Here is an 18,893-nt window from a genome sequence, read left to right as displayed (position 1 = left end):
CTGCTCCTCTGGGAATCTGGTGGGAGAAGGCTGACTGTGGTGTTCTAAGTCTCAGATTATATCTAGGTAGGAATGCTTGGCTCCTCCCCCTGGGTGGAACATCTCACAAGGGGATGATGTAATTTTATCAGTCATGCAGTGAGACTCAGTGGCCTATTAACAGAAGATATCTCCCCAGAGGGAGGATTGGTTGTGGAAGAGATAAAGAAAACTGCCTAATTAACAGAAGATAACTGCCCCACCTCTAACAGATGGCAATAGAATACACACTCAGCTACACCTTTCAATCTGAGACAATTAACTATTTGTAAACATAGAAAATTAAATAAATTTAATTGTTTTCTTTGTTTCAAATTAGGCTCATGCACAGTTAGTTCGAGAAGTCGATGTAGAGAAGGTGTCAACTTTTGACAACCCCTATGTAGATGCACTGAGAAGTTTATGGAATGACCCTGGAATCCAGGAATGTTATGATAGACGACGAGAATATCAGTTATCAGATTCAACAAAATAGTAAGTATATTGTGGCTACAAATAACTGTATCTTATTTTCTGTTCTTTCTAACAAATTAATTCATACTTTTTATTATTGTATACTATATTTTTGTCTACTTACATGTACAGTTTCTTTATGTGTGTGTAGAAGTATCTGCGTGTGCATACATATTCAGCACAAACCTGCGCTTAATAATGTGAATGCAAAGACTACTGTAAGGAAGGTAGTGAATCTAGTTTAGTATTATGTGTGCGTTTGTTTCTCAAAACATAAGTGTATGATAATTTCAAATCTTACATTATTACTCGGAAAGTGCAATCAAAGGTAGACTTCTATGCAATTCATAAAAATTGCAATGCCCTTGAACATCTGTTTTCCTTGTTTAAAATAGCAATGGAATTTAAGAGTGTACCCTGAGCATTGTCTAAATGTCATCTTCAAGAAATTCAGTTGCTCTGAGTAATATACTACAGAGCTCTGGTAAAATTTTTCATCTGGTAAAAAAAAAGGATGATGGTAGAGGAGGATGACTTTTTGGTATTGGCCACTAGAAAAAGAGTTAGCATACTTGTATATTAAAGCTGTTGCAAAAACTTCCATGTTCTCCACTGGAACTTTTAGACTACTTTTGGAAATCAATCATAATATATTGTTCTAGTCTCCATGTCAGGTTAGCATGAAAGGCATCCTCTCATTGAGGAAAACACAGAAGAAACTGAAAGGCACCATGAAGGTTCAGTCAATAGAACATGGCCATACACAAAACAAAAATCTGGAGTGAGATTTATCTGCACAGTAGCCTGAGGGTCCTTATGTAGCACAATCCTTTATACATGATTGAGTCGAGACAAACTTTAAAATACCTTGCTGATACAGTGTAGGCAGCTAGAGAGCTACTAGTGCATGAATTAGGTCTGCTGAGATTGGCTCCAATGCTCTGTAATTACCATACCACATTCTGCTTCTGCTTTATCAGCCTCTCATACATGTTGTTCTATGTTACACCACGTGTGGGAGGGGGAGGGGCAAAGAGACAGAGACCAGTCACCCCAGACGTTTGTGTGGCACAGAGAGCTTTATTTTCCACGCCCTCCCTTATATAGAGGATTTGAAAGAGGCAGTCTGGGTGCTCTCATTGGTTTGAACTCCATGCCCCTTCGGGTCCTGGACCACTGAAATGCATGCAGTCTTATGAGAGATCTGATCGGCCAAAACCCTTGTCACTCAGCCCAGGGGCTGACAATGTGACACCAACAGTTCTATGCAATATGCTGTCCCATAGAGCTGGTTGCCTTCACAGTCTATCACTTCTACTACTTATATATGCATATTTTGGTGCACAGTGGTTCAAAATACAGTAAAATCTCTCTTGTATTGCATGGATTCTCAGTGTCCCCAAATATACAATATTGTGTTTTATTTTTCAATGGTAAGAAAGCTAAAAATCATAGTAAATTACATGTAAGTGAAAATTTCTACCGTACGTAAGTAGGAAAAGAACATTTTAGAGAAAACTAAGCTAACTATACTTTCTGATTGTTTTAATTTTGAAATGAAAAGCAAACATAAGCAGAAGGTAAAACAGAGCTTTTCTTATACTTTGAGTTTCTTATATATGTATGTCGCAACTTTGATGCCATGATAGATATAATACTGATTTCAAAATTGAAATTAAATGCATATATTTTAATGTTTGCCTTAGAATAATACAATAAAATTAATAAGTCTCCAAAGTAGGGAATAGGCATCTGATGTCACTTCAGATCAAATTGTACTGAATCTTAGTTTTGACCTAGTTCTAATGAAATCATCACCATAGTAGATCTTTTGAGTAGTATTAAAATAGTACAGATGATTAATGAGCTATAGAAACATAATTTTCATATATTTTCTTGCAGAAGGGAAATATACTAGTTGATTGGTAATTTTTAAAGCTAAGCATATGCAGCCATTTAACAACAGGATTTATTGAGGATTTTGTAGATTTTAATTATAAAATATTAGACTTAATTTTGTGGTCTGCAAGAATTGTTTTGGATCAAGTAATATAACATTAGAATTATGAAGCACTATATATGAGTCTTTACATGAGCTTCTCTTATATATTTATGCTTGCAAATAGAGTTTCTTTACATCTGTTAAGTCCAGGAAAAGCAATTAGCAGAAACCAAAAAGAAGCATTATTTAAAAATACAGTCCACATGTCAACAAACAGGGTGAAAGAAACTTATCCAAACTTATCCTTTGATGCGAATAAGCAGACGTTTCTTTCTTCAGGGTGCTGGGGACACTTAACAAACAAATCTCATCCATTTTATATACTTTTTCTGCTGAATCATTGTTATATAAGTTCTTTTGCATACTATGCATACCATGCCTGCTCTTAAATTTAACCTTTACATTGATTGGTTCCAATAGTGAAGCGATACACAGAATAAATAGACTCCACAACCCGATGTAGTTATGAAGTGGGTATGGTATGTATTGTCAGCGCCCGGCACAAGTGAGATAGCTCTCGTGAAACTTGTGCCCCGAGCCCTGGTATGGACTACATCTTTATTCTCAAAGGTGTTCCATATACATTACATTGCACAACTTTTCTATGCATATTCAACCCCTGGCCCCGCCTGTCCTCGCTTCTCATGCTAAATAGGTCCACGCCCTTCTGAGCATGCGTTGTTCACGGTGGTGGTCGCACGGGGGTCTTTCGGTGGTCTCTGAGGCTGAAGGCCATGGTCTTCTTCATGACTGAACTTTTGAACTTTTCTCCTTTGCACGTGTGCTTTGGTCCCTTGGTGCTTATCTGAATATGTCTGTCGATTTTGATCAGCTTGGAGACAGAGGAGCTCCTTTATCTAGGTTTCTTGCACTCCTTGGTCTCCTTCCAGTATTGTTCTTTATCGCAAGAAGCTTCAGAAATTTGCATTTTCCTATGCCCTTTGTACCATGGCAGAGGTTTCTTAAGTAAAAGGTTAAAATTCAACACACAATTCTACAAGCTAAAATTTAAATGCTTAATTCATATTGCTAATTTAAGCAACCCCCCAAAACTTCAATTTCAATAGTTAATAACTTCATTAACATTCTTATCCTAAAACAATCATTGGTCATCTCTACTGAGGTCTACTGATTGCAATCCTTAACATTAAAATCAAGATGGGCAGGGTAGTGGGTTTCCAAGCAGCATAACTGGTGAGCATGACAGTCTCCATAGCTTCTTGACTGAAACATAAGGGTTCAGTAACTTCTTGGTGAGATTTCTGTGGTTACGCATTCCAAACACATCACTCCTGATATTTCTATACCTTATACTTCACAATTTTCTACTTATAATCATATCTAACCCTTTAATACGATTAAATTGATTATTTGATCAAAATATTCATAGCACACATGTTTAGGGATAAAACATTGTCCTTGTTTTAGTCAGGACAGGGGCAGGTTTTGCAGTAGGCGGGAGGGGACATGGCCAGGACCCAGAAATTATTCTATACCATCTCACATCATTGCTGGGGGTAGGGGAAGGGACTCCCTTCTGAGGAGAAGGGATTCCTTTTGGTTGAGCAAGTGTGGCAGACAGGGTGGTCAGGATGGGGTAGCAGTCACATCCGGTTGGGCTCTGCAGTGAGCATTTTTGCATGTGAATCACTCTCTTTCATACACTCTTGTTGTTAATATTGTTGCTGTTGCTGTTTGTTTTCTTGTCTCATCGCCCATTTCCAGTAAATTGTTCTTATCTCAACCCATGATCTTTGCTTTTTGTGCCTCCAGTTCTCCTTTCCAGCCACCTGTGGGGGTGGAAGAGGGGGATGGGGAGCAAGTAAACAGCAGTAGGGTTTGGAGAATCTTGGTGGGAGAACTAAATTGGTACCATTCCTAAACCATGACAAGCATCTAAACAAAATTTGCCAGCTTTAAGTCCCAATGCAGAAAAAAAAAAAATTACTGGGATTGACAAAGCACTTAAAAGGAAGTAAGCATCCAGTGCTTACTGACTTCGTGAGATTTCAGTAATTTCATCTGACTTGATATATAAAACTGGAAAAATAGTTTGTTGGCCATCTACTCTCTTGTATATGTTTTGAAACATGTGTCAATCTCATTCCTCTTCTTCCTTCACCCCTTGCATGAATCTCTCCTATAGTCTTGTCAGGTTTTTTGCCCCAGCATTTTTACAATAGTGGTGTTTTTAATCTGTTCAGCATTGCTTTTTCCCCCACACCATTAGTACATGTTGTCTTTCTAAATCTCTTTCCCTGTATTTTCTGTTGTTTCTAAATTCTGTTGCTAGCTTCTAATATATCCTGTAAGTTTCTATACTTGCACATTCTGTCATCTTCTGAGCTGCTTTGTCATTCTTAGCAACACTTTTTAAGTTTTCTATCCACTGCTAGTATACTGCAAGAAGACATCTGATAGATGTGCATTTACCAAAAGGGGTGAGAGGAGTGTCTAAGAAAGTAAGTTTCCTGAAAGGTGGGTATGGGTATTCTCAGTTCAGTCATAGGGAAAGAGACATTTCTACCAGGCTGGGCCTGGGAGAAAGTTGGAAAGGAATGTAAATAATTCTTTATCTCTCTTGTTGTTCACATTGTTTATAGATATGTTCTGCCACTGTGCGTCATTCAGAGCGCACCAATGGTGTGAGATGTTTTTACTTTAAGACCAATGAAATTAGTCTGCACGATGCTCTCCATAAAAGAGCGATGTATTTGAAATAGAGTTTTTCTTCTCACCTTCTGAACTGGAGTTCTTTCATTCCCGTCCTGCCTCAACAGCGAGAGGTGGGAGTTGATTTGAACCTCTTGGTAGCTCGGCAAATGGATTCCATATTTCCCCCTTACCACTGGGTGCACCAATTGTTGTATGTTCATATTGTTTTCTAAGTAATTTCTAGACCTGTATCTGCACCAAAGTCAAGAGCGCAACTTATAAAAAGATATTATTCACTTCCCACATACATTGCTGGGTGACTTATTGTTTAGGTTTGGAAAGACAGGTGTCTGCTACAGAAGGCAGGAGCCTCTCAGGAAATGGAAAAAATGTAGACCCCTTCCCTCTGAATTGTTATAAATTTGAAATTAAGGGGAGCTCTCAGGCAAAAATATGGGAGCAGGAATAACAGTTCTTTATTAGGGAAGAAAATAAAAAGATAAAATAAACAATGCAGTAAACCAAAACAACACTGACAGAGTCAGAATACAACCTGACACCCTGTTGGAAAGGGTGTTGGTAGCAGTCCAATTGGAATTGTGGCTGTAGTCCTCCTGGAGTGTCAGGTGTGGTTCTGTTGGAGTAGTGATCCTGTAGAAAAGGGTGTAGTCTTCCTCTGAAGAGGCAGTGGAAGAGGCAGTTGTTCCTCTGGGAAAATCCAGTGCAGAAAAAGCTGTGCTGGTGGGCCAGAATCTCAAGACCATATGCAGGTAGGAATGCTTGGCTCCTCCCTCTGGCTGGAGCATCTCACAATGGGATGTTATAGTTCTTATCAGTCATGCAGTGACACTCAATGGCCCATTATCAGGAGATGTCTCCCCCAGAGGGAGGATTGATTGTGGAAGAGATAAGGAAAAACTGTCCACTTAACACAAGACAACTGCCATACAGATCGCAAATAGAATACATCTTGCTTTTCAATCTAGGACACTTACCCACTTATTTACCATTAAACCACTTCCATTTATGGCTTCAAAGTTACTATTCACAGTATGAGACAGATGCAAACCAACACCACAGTGTGGATAGCCTGATAAAATAGCTGGGTGAGATTAGATATTTTTCTATATATAAACTCTACAGACCTAAACCCAAATAGAAACAAGTTGCTAGCCAACAGTTTGATTATATCTTGGTTTTTCAAAGTCTAAAGGTAAGAGAAGCAACAGTTTTGCCAAGATACAGTTGTTAGAAGTATCATCTCACATTTGTGTTACAACTTGCAGAATTTCTGAAGACTCGTCACAATAGGAAGCTTTTAAAATGTAACTGGAAAACTTGCCATAACCTTGCTAAGAAACTTCATTTTCACTACCCCATTAGATAGATGAGTTATGGCATTGTGTACCTCCCACCAAGGGTTTTCTAGTTGTTACTCAGGCACTGAGGATATTAGTTTATCTTCTCTTCCCTGTGTTTTATTACATTTTGAATAATTAAATATTATTCTCCCTCAAGTTCATACCCCACTTTATCTATGCCAGTCAGTATTTAATGCATTTTTTTTAGTTATACACACATGGTCATTCTATCATGCAATAGACATACTAAATCTAAAAGGAAGGTTTGAACAAAGGCATGGAATTTGCTGTGTAATGGTGTTTCCTGTAGAAGAACTGAAGACTGAGCAGTTGAACTAGGGAAATTCAGAAAGGCGAGTGAGATTGCATTAAACAGTATACAGGATGCATTTCTTTCAAGATTTTTTTTTATGCAGTACTGAATATGCTTTTCATATCTTTATAATTTTTAACCCCATTTCCCATTTAGAAGTTTTGAAAAATTTGCACAACTGTTTTTTGATTTGATGACTTTAGTTTTTTAGCTGCCTCCTAATTTTGGTTTTGAGCCATGTAGAAATTATAAATTCAGAGAAGTAATTAGGTAGGATTTGGATGGGATAAGAATAAAAAGAACACAGTGCATCTTTCTTCTACACCTACTAATCTTAGCTTTACTACATTTATTTTACTTTAGACTAAGATTAGATAATTCTGGAAACTGGTAAACATGCCTTAACTTTTTGCAAGTAGTGAAGAGGCTCAGAGATGCAAACATCCACATTTCTGAAAATGCAACCAGTAATTTACATTTAGCTTTGCTCACAGCTTGTGTTACTATAGTGACAATTGATTCCATTTACTGTACTGGGTGTTCTCAAAGAGGATGCTTGTCTCAGTCTGGCAACTCTGATGTTGGAAAAAATCCTGCTACAACTACTTTGACATTTTGCTTATGTGAAATTCAGAGACAATAAAGCTATATGTATTTTTCAAAAGTGCATAAAAACTCCCTTGCCCTTCAGTGTTTATTGTTTTCCAGCACATGGTCAAAATTACTGCTTGTTTTGGGTAGTCTCATCAGTCAGTACAGTTTTTAGCAAAAATAAAACTAACAGAACTCCCCCACCAAATCCCAACAATAATTCAATAAGGGTAGCTCCATCCAATTCCAGAAGAAACAGGTCCCAAATAACAGAAATATAATAAATGGAATTAACCAAAGCTTATGTCTTAAGGCTACTTATTCAGATTATTTTGTGTTTTTTAACTTGAGCTGTCAGTATGACAGGTAGTTGTAGAGAGCAATAAGGTCTCCCCTAAGCCTCCTTTTCTCTAGACTAAAAAACCCTAGTTCCCTCAGCTGCTTCTCATAAGTTTTCTGCTCTAGGTCCTTCAGCTGGCCTCAGCCCATCGATACAGTTGGCCCAGATCCCTCTGTAGAGCCTTTCTACCCTCAAGCAGATCAACACTCCCACCCAATTTGGTGTTATCTGCAAACATACTGAGGATGCACCAAATCCCCTCATCCAGACCATTGATAAAGATATTAAACATGACTGGTCCCAGTATTGAGCCCTGGGCAACACCACTTGTGACCAACTTCCAACTGTGTTTAACTCCATTCACCACAACTCTTTGATGCCAGTCTCTCAGCCAGCTTTTTACACAGTGAAGAGTATACCCATCCAAGCCATGAGCAGCCAGTTTCTCCAAGACAATGATGTGAGCAATGATGTTGAAGGGTTTACTAAAATCCAGGTAGACAGTATCCACAGCCTTTCCTTAGTGTTCTTAGGTGCTTCCATGGTTTCTAATGCATTGACAACCTTTGCATCTTTGCTGCTGCATGGATCTCCATCCCCTACCTCCACTGAAATGGCTACGGTTCTGTGCACATTAATACAGGGACATTTTGAATGTACTCCAGAGTACTCAACATATAGTGGATCAGACTGAAGGACGTCACTAGCACACTGTCCTTCAAACACTGGCATGCTGATTCCAGGCTTATCTATAGCAAGCCTGGTTTTATCCCTTTACTTCTTCAAATCTAGTTTAAAGCTCTTACAATGAGTCCTGCTAACTCTTGCACAAATATCCTTTTTCCCTTTTGAGAAAGATGTATCTCATTTGACACCAGCAGGCTTAGAGTCATATGGACTGACCTGTGATTAAAAACCCAAAATTCATCAGTTGCAAAGCCAGGTATCAATCAGCTGGCTCTTCCTGTTTCTTTCCTCATCATTCCCTGCAACTGGAAGGACAAAGGAAAACATAGGACTTTTCATTCCCCACAAAAGAGAATCTGCTATGACAGTAACCTGCCTTTTTTTCTTTATGTAAGTGGTTTGGATATGGTGCATAGGCCCACTTAACCTTGACAACACCTCCAACATAGATGGACTATCATCCTCATCATTGTTTGGTTCCACTTGCAGACCCTCATACCTAAGACACCTGGGAAGGTGAGGTAGTCACAGAGGAGATGCTCCTGCTGCATCAGGCAGGAACTTGTTGCCACCACCCCCATCCCTTAAGTCACTGCATTCTGCCAGGTGGAGAGAGCATAGCGAATCCTCCATATCATGTGTCCTGTCTGCCAGACAAGACTATCCCAGGGAAGGTAGGGTGCAGTTCCAGTAGTCTATCTCCTTAGACTCCCTGATGCTGCTTAACCTACTTACCTCCTCCCTGTAATCTCCTGAACAAACTTTCTGTTAACTGGTAAACTTAATTTCTTGGGATTTCTCCCTTCTTTCTTCCCCTGTACTCCCACTCTCCTCATATAGATTAAGAAAAGGTCTAATTGCTGACTGTGTTGTAATAAGTCATCTTTACTAGTCTTAGATTAACCCTTTTATTAGTGTGAATAACCAGCTCTATCTCAACAAATTTATGTGTAGAGATTTTGCTTTCTAGTGTGGTGCCAGTCACATTCCTTCTGCTAACCAGTGCATTTCAGAGGCAGTATATCCCCCAAGAAATTCTCCTGTGTTCATAAGGACTTCCAGCAGGATTTCATCTAAGCATGGGGTTTATTGACATGCCAGTAATATTAATTTAGTATCTCACTCCACCAGATACCTTGAGTTTGGGAAGAAGTACTGGGCAGTATTCCTAAATTAAACAATCTAATTCTTGGCCTTAGAAAGGAAAAGGAGTCTTAGAAGTAGAAAAGGCTATAGCTATCTACCTTTGCCCATCCTTTAATGCCTTCTCTTGATTAATTGGACTATATACTAAATTGAGTGGAGAGTTAGAAAAATTCATAGAATCATAGAATGTTTTGGATTGGAAGAGACATGTAAAGATCATCTGGTTCCACTGCCCTGGGTGCTGGGTATCCTAAGGACAACTGGTTTTGGCATTAAAGACTGAGGCAAAGAAGGCATTAAGTACCTCTGCCTTTTCTTCATCCCCTGACACTATGCTATTCTCTGCATCCAGCAAAGGATGGAGACTCTCCTTAGCCATCAAGATGGTATCCCTTCCCTGAAGTGTATCAACTACACCATTCAACATTATGTCATCTGCAAACTTGCTGAGAGTGCACTCAATCCCACTATTATGGCGGCCTGGGGTCCCAGGGGTCCGTCTGGCCCCCCGGGCAGCCGCTGCCGTAGGTGTCCCGGATAGCGCTCTGCTAATCAGCTCAGCCTTTCTGGGTCCCTCAGGCTAGCTCCCAGCCGCAGGCAACTTAGCAAGCAACTCTGGAGTGATTTCAGCTCTGGTGAATTCAGCTCATAAGTAATTTTCCTCTGTGCTCGCAAGTGCCTCGGCAGACGCAGGGATAGAGAGAGGAGAAGTCTGTATGGAGTTCCGCAGCGGTGTCTTTATTGGCAGCTCCTGTGAAGGTTTCCAGTGACAGCTCTTCTGCCGAACTGGGCAGAGATGGGGGTTGATATAGGGTACTGGGGTGTTGGAAATTGTCCAGTGGTCGGGGTTGAAGAGAATATGACCTATAGCCTTACAGAGAGACAACAAGGGTCCGAGGGCGGAAGAGGGGCTACTTTGGTCCACTCATCATGACTATGTATTTCTTATCTTAGGCGAGTGACCGCCAGGGAGGCCTTGCAAGGCCTCTGCCTGCTACAACTCCACTTTCTGTATTTAGTAAAAAGGCGTGCCCTATAGTTTTTTTGAAACAGTGGACAAGGCATGAGAACATAGCTAACACAATTACAATTACAACGAAAATCCACAAAATTCGCTTAACCAAAGATGCAACCCATCCTGTTAATCCCCATTGACCGAAAAGGTCATTAACCCAGTCTGGGTTGCTTTCTACTTTTAAGTTCTTCACAAGTTCCTTCAGTTTCTGGATGTTTGCGTGGATGGATTCCGAGCGTGAAGAGAGATTGAAAGAACACATCCCTTCAAAGTCTTGGCAGCCATGTCCGTGGGCTAGCAGTAGGAAGTCGATTGCTGTTCGATTTTGAAGTGATGCATGTCTTGTAGTTTCTTCTTCCTTTAAAAGATCGCTTAGGGCGGCAGAGGTAGCGTTGGCTTGCTTGCTGAGCCAGCACCCTAAGTGATTTATTTCACCAAGGGCTTTAGCTGCAGCTACCCAGGGTAGGAATAGGGAGACTGCAATCTTTTTAGGTTTGTTCCAATCATATAATTTTGGATCGCAATTTTCATCAAATTCTGTGTAGGATCTTTTGTGGCGTTTTAATTTGCTTTCTTTTTTCCAATTATGTAACAAGGTAATGTTTGGAGTGAGGGTGGAAAGTTTTCCCAGGCTACAGGGACCTCCCTGGAGGCAGGAGGGGATCCCAGCCCATACTCTGTCACCACAGATGAGAAACGTTCCCTTGGGTAATACTTTGGGGTGGACAGAGGATACAGAGATCACCCGAGCGGTGTAATTGCACCAATCCGGATAGTTATAGGCTTTGTTAATGGGTGATATGTCTTTTCTGAATGTGTTTTTGGTCTGGTCAATTTTTGGCCAAGTGTTCTTTGGATGTCTAAAGTAAAATTTGACACAGAATGTTGCTTTGGAGGACCCCAATAGGTCCAATTCTTGGGGTTCCTCTAGAGCATTGGGCAACATTTTTGTCCACTCGTCCCAAATATCTACCATGTTGGGTCTCTTACCTGTGGTGCGGAGGAGCTCTGAATTATAGATGGTCCAGTCATCTGCTAAAAAGGGAATCCCTACCAAACATGTGGAAAGTGGGTTATCAAGGCTTCCCATGGATAAGCACATGTTATCCTGTTTTAATGTTTTCACTAAGGTTACCCAAACATTGTGGCTAGGCTGTGGGCTAATCCAGCCAAAGGCATACAGTACAGTGAAGAGCACCCAGGCAGCAGTGAGGACAGTACCGACAGAGATAATTTTCATCTTTGGACAAGGATGGGGCTTCTGATAGGGAATATAAGCAAAATTTGTTATCTTTATGGTGGGAGGGGAGGGTTAGGGTTTTCTCCCTTGTTCCTTTCCTCCTTTCCTTCCCCCCCCCCTTTTTTTTTTTTTTTTCCTATATTGGCTAAGGATGGGGGAGTGGGTATGAGGTTAGAGGTTTTTGGTAAGAGTTAAGAAGGGAAAGCAATAGGGTTTTTTTAGGGTAAACAAAGGGATAATAGCATGTCATTCAGAGAACAATTTGTGTTCAGGCTGTGTCTGGCTTATGGCTTAACTGCTACAGCAGAATGTTGTTCCACTTTCTGTTTTGTCTGCTGTTGCGTGTGGGATAGTCTTTTCTTCTTTATGTGGACATTTGGCGATGTCTTCGTCTCTAGGCAGAACTTGTCTGATTTTGAGGAGGTCTTGTATTTGACTCTGGAGAATTCTTGTCACTGTTTGTGGGAGTAGTGTTTGCAGTGCCTAGGTATAGCTTTATGTTTTTTCCTGGGTACCATCTTGGACCAGATGGTAGTAGAACACACGCATACCCTCTACCCCAAGTAATCAACTGTAAAGGCCCAGAAATTTGATGTGTTTCCAGGTCCTTCACTAGCACTGGTGGTTTCTCAGTGAGCTTTGCTTGGGTGGTATTTGCAAAGTGGCGAAGTATTGGCAGGTCAGGCTCTGATGTTGTACCATTTAGGAAACTGATGACGTAGAGAGCCTTGCAAAGTCTCTCAACTGGAGATATGAGTTTTGTTTCTCTTCGCTGCTGATTGAGGACTCTTCTGAGGGTTTGATGTGTCCTTTCCACGATTGATTGTCCTGTGGGATTTGCTGGTATGCCTTTCTTGTGTTCTATTCCCCATTCACTGAAGAACTCTCTTAATTTTCGAGAGGTATAGGCAGGTCCATTGTCTGTTTTGATTTGTTTTGGTACTCCCAGGGTAGTGAATGCAAGGAGGAAGTGCTTTATGGTGTGCTGTGTAGTTTCTCCTGGATGAGCTGATGCAAATATTGCTCCCGAAAACGTGTCGACCGATACATGCACGTATTTTGACCTTCCAAAAGTTGTCAAGTGAGTGACGTCTGTCTGCCACAGCTGGCAGCTGTTCAGTCCTCGGGGATTGACTCCTGTCCCCATAGATGGTATCTGGTAATTCTGACAGTTCGGGCATGTGGCGACAGAAGCTTTTGCTTGATCTTTTGAAAGCTTGAACATTCTGATAAGGGCAGGTACATTTTGATGGTAAAATGCGTGTGACAACTTTGCCTGGGCAAAGATGTCAGGGACATTAGCAGTTTCTATTGTCATGGCCAATGCGTCCACTTTCCTATTCCCTTCTGTGATGAAACCTGGGAGATCGGTGTGTGACCTCACATGCATTATATGGTAAGGTTTCTTTCTGTGAGAGATTAAGTGTGTTAATGCCAAAATCAACTGGTGTAACTTTGGATTGGAAACCTCTTTGAGAAGAGCATGTTCTGCTCTCATAGCTATACCTGCAACATACGCCGAATCTGTGACCAGATTAAAAGGTTCTTCTTTGAATTTCTCAAAGGTTCTGACAACAACTGCTAATTCTGCAATCTGTGGAGATCCCTCCACTATGTGGATGTCAGATTCCCAATTTTGGGTCTTAGGGTTCTTCCAAGTCATTACAGATTTGTGGGATGACCCTGAGCCATCTGTAAAAATTTTTAGAGCATTGAGTGGTGTTTTACTTTGGACTAATTTTGGGGTCAGATTAAAGACTGCATTAAAAAGTTTATGTTTTGGGATATGAATGGAAATTTGGCCTGTATAGCTGTCTAGGGCAAATTGGAGGTTTTCATTGGTCTGGAGCAAATGTTCCAGATCCCCAGTGGTCAGCAGGACCCTGCAGCACTGGTGGCCCTGGGGACCAGGTCAAACGACCCTAACCCGGCCGGCGGGGCAGTGGCCCGGGCCCTGTGGACGGCCCCAATGGCCCCAGCCCGGCCAGCGGGGCGGGGTCTTCATCTTCACAGCCCGCCCCCACCATGTGGCCAGTGTCACGGCAGCTCCTCCAGGATTCCGTTCATCCCACACTGTGCCTGGCCATGGCTGCAGCCACAGCCTCTCAGGACGCGTTTGCCCCCGCCCCTCAAACGAGGGCATGACACAAGAACTGCCCCAGGGCTCAGCAGAGAAGGTGTTTTCCCCAGAGAAATGTTGATTCTCAGGACCTGCGGCACGGTTGGGCTGGCACGCAGCTCTCTGACCCCTAGCGGCAGCACCCCCACGCTCTCGGGCCACAAGACCAGCGGCAGCATTCCCAGAACTCATCCCTCCCGCACCCCAAACGCGAGCGGGAAGGGCGAGGGGCCTCGAGCTCCAGTGAGAATCCCCCACCCAAGCAAGAACTGGACCAAGAAAAACGCTGTTCCCCAGAAAGGCACTAAACTTCATAACTTTCACTTTCGCGGCAGCTGCAAAGAACTGCCGAGGAGCGCCAGCACCAGAGAACAGGCTGGGAGGGGACCCCGGGCTGATTGGAGACGGCGGGGTCCGCTCCAGCGCGGCCCCAGGCTGCTGCTGCTCGCTGCTGTTGCTGTTGGCAGCGCCTGGCGACCCGGCGAAAGCCGCGGGAGGCGACGGGGCAGCCGGGAACGGCGGGGCCGGCGCGGACGGGCGGAGCGGCGAGGCGGGCGCCACAGCCGATGTCAGCGGCGGAGCAGGTGCGGGGAGGTCCTCGGCCGGCGCCGCAGGTTGGGGGTCTTCTATATCATCACAGCTCGCATCGGGAACAGGCTCAGAGCCGGCGGGCGGGGCCGCCGGCGCGGCGGGACTGGCCGCCGTGGAAGGATCGGCCGGTGGTGCAGGGGGCGCGGCCTCCGCCACAGGAGCGATGACGGGCGGTGCCGGAGGCGCCGCTGTCACTGCCGGAGGCGTGGCCACTGACTCCGAGGCAGGGGCGGACGCGGCGAGCGGGGCCGGCGCGGAAGCCGGAGCGGGCGGTGTCTCCGCCCCTGCCGAAGTGGCTTCAGGCTGGCTCTCAGCGGCGGGTGTGTCTCCCAGCTCCAAATGGGCAGGAGGAGGAGGAGGCACGGCTACAGGCAGGCGGACCGGTGAGGGAGGCGGTGTCTCCGCATCCGCTGGGGCCGGGAGCGGCCCCGCCCCTCCGAGGGGAGGAGGGCGGGGCTTACACGCTGCAGGAGGAGGAGGTGGAGGAGAAGGCGGTGAGAAAGGCTCCTTCTGCACAGAAGCAGAAGAAAACTTCTGAGCCACGGACAAAGGCTCTGCCCCCCCCCCCCCCGCCCCCTTCGTGGGGGGGCACCTGCTGCGAAGACTGTCTTTGAACAGCCTTGTCCCTGTCCGGCCGTAATGGGGGGGCTAACAGGCCCCCGCTGCGGGCGGGGCGGCCCCCCGCGTCCAATACAGACATGTTTACTGGGGTCGATACCTGGACTATCGGAAAAGGGGTCCATTTCTGGACTATCGGAAGAAGCTCTAAATAAACTCTCATGTATTGAAAGTCTGGGAAATCTCGCAGGAAGCGTTCCTTGATGACGAAATACAGAGTTCTCCGAGCCTCTGGATTCAGGGAAAAGGCCAGACTCATGCAAAAAACATGACTGTTTGCCAATTCAAGAAACTCCAATAACTCATCATCGGATATAGAAATTTCATGTCTCCGAGCCAGAGCCTTCCAGACAGCCCACATAGACCCATCCACACAATAAAATCCAGTGTCCAGATCTGCAGACATCTCTTCCCAAAGTTAAAGTCCACCCTAGGGCAGGGCAGTATTATAATCAGAAAATACCTTTCAGAGGCAGGCAGAGGCATCCGATTATGGCAACTGCTCGGGGCTGCACCTGGTCCTATAGAGAGGGTTCCCATGGCATCTTACCTCCCATATACCTTGCAGGGACATCGGACATGCCTTTTCAAGAGGGTTCACCTCCTTTCCCGTGTTAAATCATGGCTGTGGACCGATCCAGGTCCTGGTTCTTCATCCAACGTTCGGCGTCACCCCTTGTTGTAGATGTTGGCGAACCCAATGGGAAGAATGATGATGTCTAACTCCAGTTCAGAAGGCTGAATGATTTCTTTATTATAATTATGCTATAATACATTAATATACTATATAAAAGAGGATACGAAAAACTACATGCTACTTTCTCTATCATATCTAACTACTGACAAGTTGTGACCCTGTTCTCCAGAGTCCAGACACAGGTGGATCCAATTGGCCATCAGGCCCAAACAACCCACCGTGATCCAACCAAGCGTTCACTCCAGATAAACAATTCTCCAAACATATTCCACAAGAGAAAAACAAGGAGCAGAAATAGAAATTGTTTTCGCTTTCATTTCTCTCTGTGCACCTCAATGAAAAATCCTGAGAGAGAGAGAAATGTGCTTGCCACAGGTTGTTTGTAAAGATCCATTCTAATATCAATAAAGGGTCTTGGAGTTGAAGATCCCATTGGAAAATCAGTCCATATAACCGGGGTGCTTTTCCAAGAATGATGAACTGGAAAGGCAGCTTGGGCACGAAGCGATGGGCTTGGCGTGAAGACAGGGCTTCTTGGACCTTGGCGATGGTGTCTCGGGCTTCTGTTGTGAGCGTGCGTGGAGAGTCTAGGTCCTCGTTGCCATGGAGAAGGTTGAACAGGGGAGCAAGGTCTTCTGTTGTAATTCCTAGCAGGGGACGTACCCAGTTGATGGATCCACACAGACTGTGTAAGTCTCTCAGGGTTTTTGGGTTGTCTCGGATGGCAAGCTGCTGCGGTACAATTGACCTTTCCCGGATCAGGAATCCAAGATAAGTCCATGGGTTGGTGTATTGTATTTTGTCCTCATGGATCTTGAACCCTGCTTTTTCTATGGTTTTGATTGTCCCTTTAACTGTTTTTTCTAAGTAGTTTTTTCTGATGCACAGACCTGGATATCATCCATATAGTGGTAGATGATTGCATCTGGAAATAGGTTCCGAACAGGAGACAGGATGTGAGCGACGTACCACTGACATATAGTACGTAAGATTTTAGTCCTTGGGGGAGATACAACCAATGGTATCTTTTGAGTGGAGCCTCTCTGTTAAGAGAGGGAACGGAGAAAGCAAACCGTGGAGCGTCCTGGGGGTGCAGCGGAATGCTGAAGAAATAGTCCTTAATATCTATGATGGCAAGTGTCCAGTCTCGGGGCAGCATCGATGGTGAAGGCAGTCCAGGCTGGAGGGCACCCATATCCTCGATGACCTCATTGATTTTGCGAAGGTCGTGAAGGAGACTCCACCTGTCCGTCCCAGGTTTTTGCAGTACGAAGACTGGAGAATTCCAAGGGCTGGTGGTCTCAACGATGTGACCTTTGGCGAGCTGTTCTTCCACAAGGGCTTGTAGTGTGTACAGTTTTACTTTAGAGAGGGGCCACTGTTCAATCCAGATCGGGTCTTGGCATTTCCGGGTGAGCCGAGGGGTATCTGGTAGTGCGCACTCCTCAGTGGCCCCAGGTAGAAATCCTGACTGGGAATGCATAGGGAAGCTCCCCACTGGGATAGAATGTCCCTGCCCCAAAGGGTGATGGAGGCTTTTACCACAAATGGGCGGATGGTTGCCAGCTTGCCTTCCGGCCCTTCGACGAGGATGTTGTACTTGCTTCGCATGGACACTGTGGCTCCACCAGTCCCTGAAATCATTCCTGCTACTGGTTGTAGTCCCCAGTGTGCTGGCCATTCTGAGTGAGCAATGATGATCACGTCCACACCGGTGTCCAGCATCCCTGGTAGATGGATCTTTTCTCCTCTGTAGGATAGATCGCACTCGATGGTAGGCTTACTTGGTCCCACAGCTTGTGCCAACATTGCTGTAGGGTTGAGAGGAAGCTGTTCCCTGTGATTCTTTGGGAGTAGAAAGGCTTGTGCAATAGGAGTTCCCTTTGAAAGAAAAAATGGAAGTCCATGAAGCACAGCTGGACAGAGATTTCTTGTCCTGGGTGCACTGTTTGTACTTCTGGAATGACAAAGATTTCCTCGGAGCCCTGGAGAGTGTCTCCTATAATTAAAATGCTAAAAGGACCACCTTTTGGCCCATGCTTGCCTGTGGTAACATGATAAACATCCTTATTATTAAAGTCAATGGACAAAGCAGTTACCAACTGGCACCGTGTTCCCATCTGTATCGCTCCGTGGGTTGGATCCTCTCCAGGTGGCCTGGAATCTCCTGGTATGATGCGTGACTGGATCTGGATGGCTTTTGATTTGTTGTCTTTGCGCGGGGCCTGGCCGCGATCCCCTGGAAGTTTCTCGAATGCTGTTGGTAGCGCTGCTGATTCTGGGGTCTTTGGTAGGTGTTACGGGGGTTTCAGGTAGGTGACCTGTCTGGACAGTCCTTTATAAAATGTCCAAATTCCCCACAGTGATAGCAACAGGCCTGTTCTTTGGAATTTACTACTGCAAACGCACCAGAAACTCCTTCTGCAATACCCTTAGCAACTGCTTGGGCCACTGTGTTTTCAGTGGACAGATGACGTGTACAGCGTTCCACCATTTGCTCTATGGTGGGTTCTGTATCCAAGGGTAAGGCCCTCAGAATTGTTTTACATTGTTGGTTTGCATTTGACGAGGCAAGCTTGCACAACAGTTCTTTTCTTGCCTCTGTGCTCTCTATCTGTTTTTCCAGAACATCTTTAATTCTGTCTACGAACTTGATAAAGCTTTCATCTACTCCTTGTTTAATACTAGAGAAGTGTTGGGTACGGATAGAGTCATCTGGGGTAAGAAGCAAGGAGGTTTTTGCTGCAATAGCCAAGTCTTGTAGTGCTGCTATAGGTAAGGTGTCAGCTTGGTTAGAGGGTTTCTGTAAATCCCCTTCTCCAGCCAGCTGTTGGACTGTAAAATCTGGCCTATTTGCATCTTGAGGATAGGTGTCTGATAATGTTTTTAATTGCCTTTTCCACTGTCTTTCCCATAGCATATATTCTGCCAGGGAAAGAAGGCAGTTGGCAATGTTTCTAAGGTTGTGAGGGACCAGAACGTGTGCTGAAAAAAGGGCTTCAAGGAAATTTCTGAAAATATCTGAA

The 18,893-nt window shown here is 44.1% G+C and overlaps 1 protein-coding gene across 2 annotated transcripts in view; it reads left to right on the top strand.

The window, feature by feature from the left end:
* Positions 1-18,893, top strand: part of LOC128783022 (guanine nucleotide-binding protein G(q) subunit alpha) — a 233,425-nt gene that overhangs the window by 140,752 nt on the left and 73,780 nt on the right. For both annotated transcript variants that reach the window (XM_053933597.1, XM_053933598.1), the window contains one exon: positions 359-513. In XM_053933597.1, coding sequence (XP_053789572.1) covers positions 359-513 — 155 coding nt within the window. The remainder of the gene's footprint in view (positions 1-358; positions 514-18,893) is intronic.

Source organism: Vidua chalybeata, assembly GCF_026979565.1.
Source record: "Vidua chalybeata isolate OUT-0048 chromosome W unlocalized genomic scaffold, bVidCha1 merged haplotype SUPER_W_unloc_8, whole genome shotgun sequence".
NCBI classification, from domain to species: Eukaryota; Metazoa; Chordata; class Aves; order Passeriformes; family Viduidae; genus Vidua; species Vidua chalybeata.
Note: the sequence above shows the minus strand (reverse complement) of the source record. Positions and strands in the feature narration are given on the sequence as shown.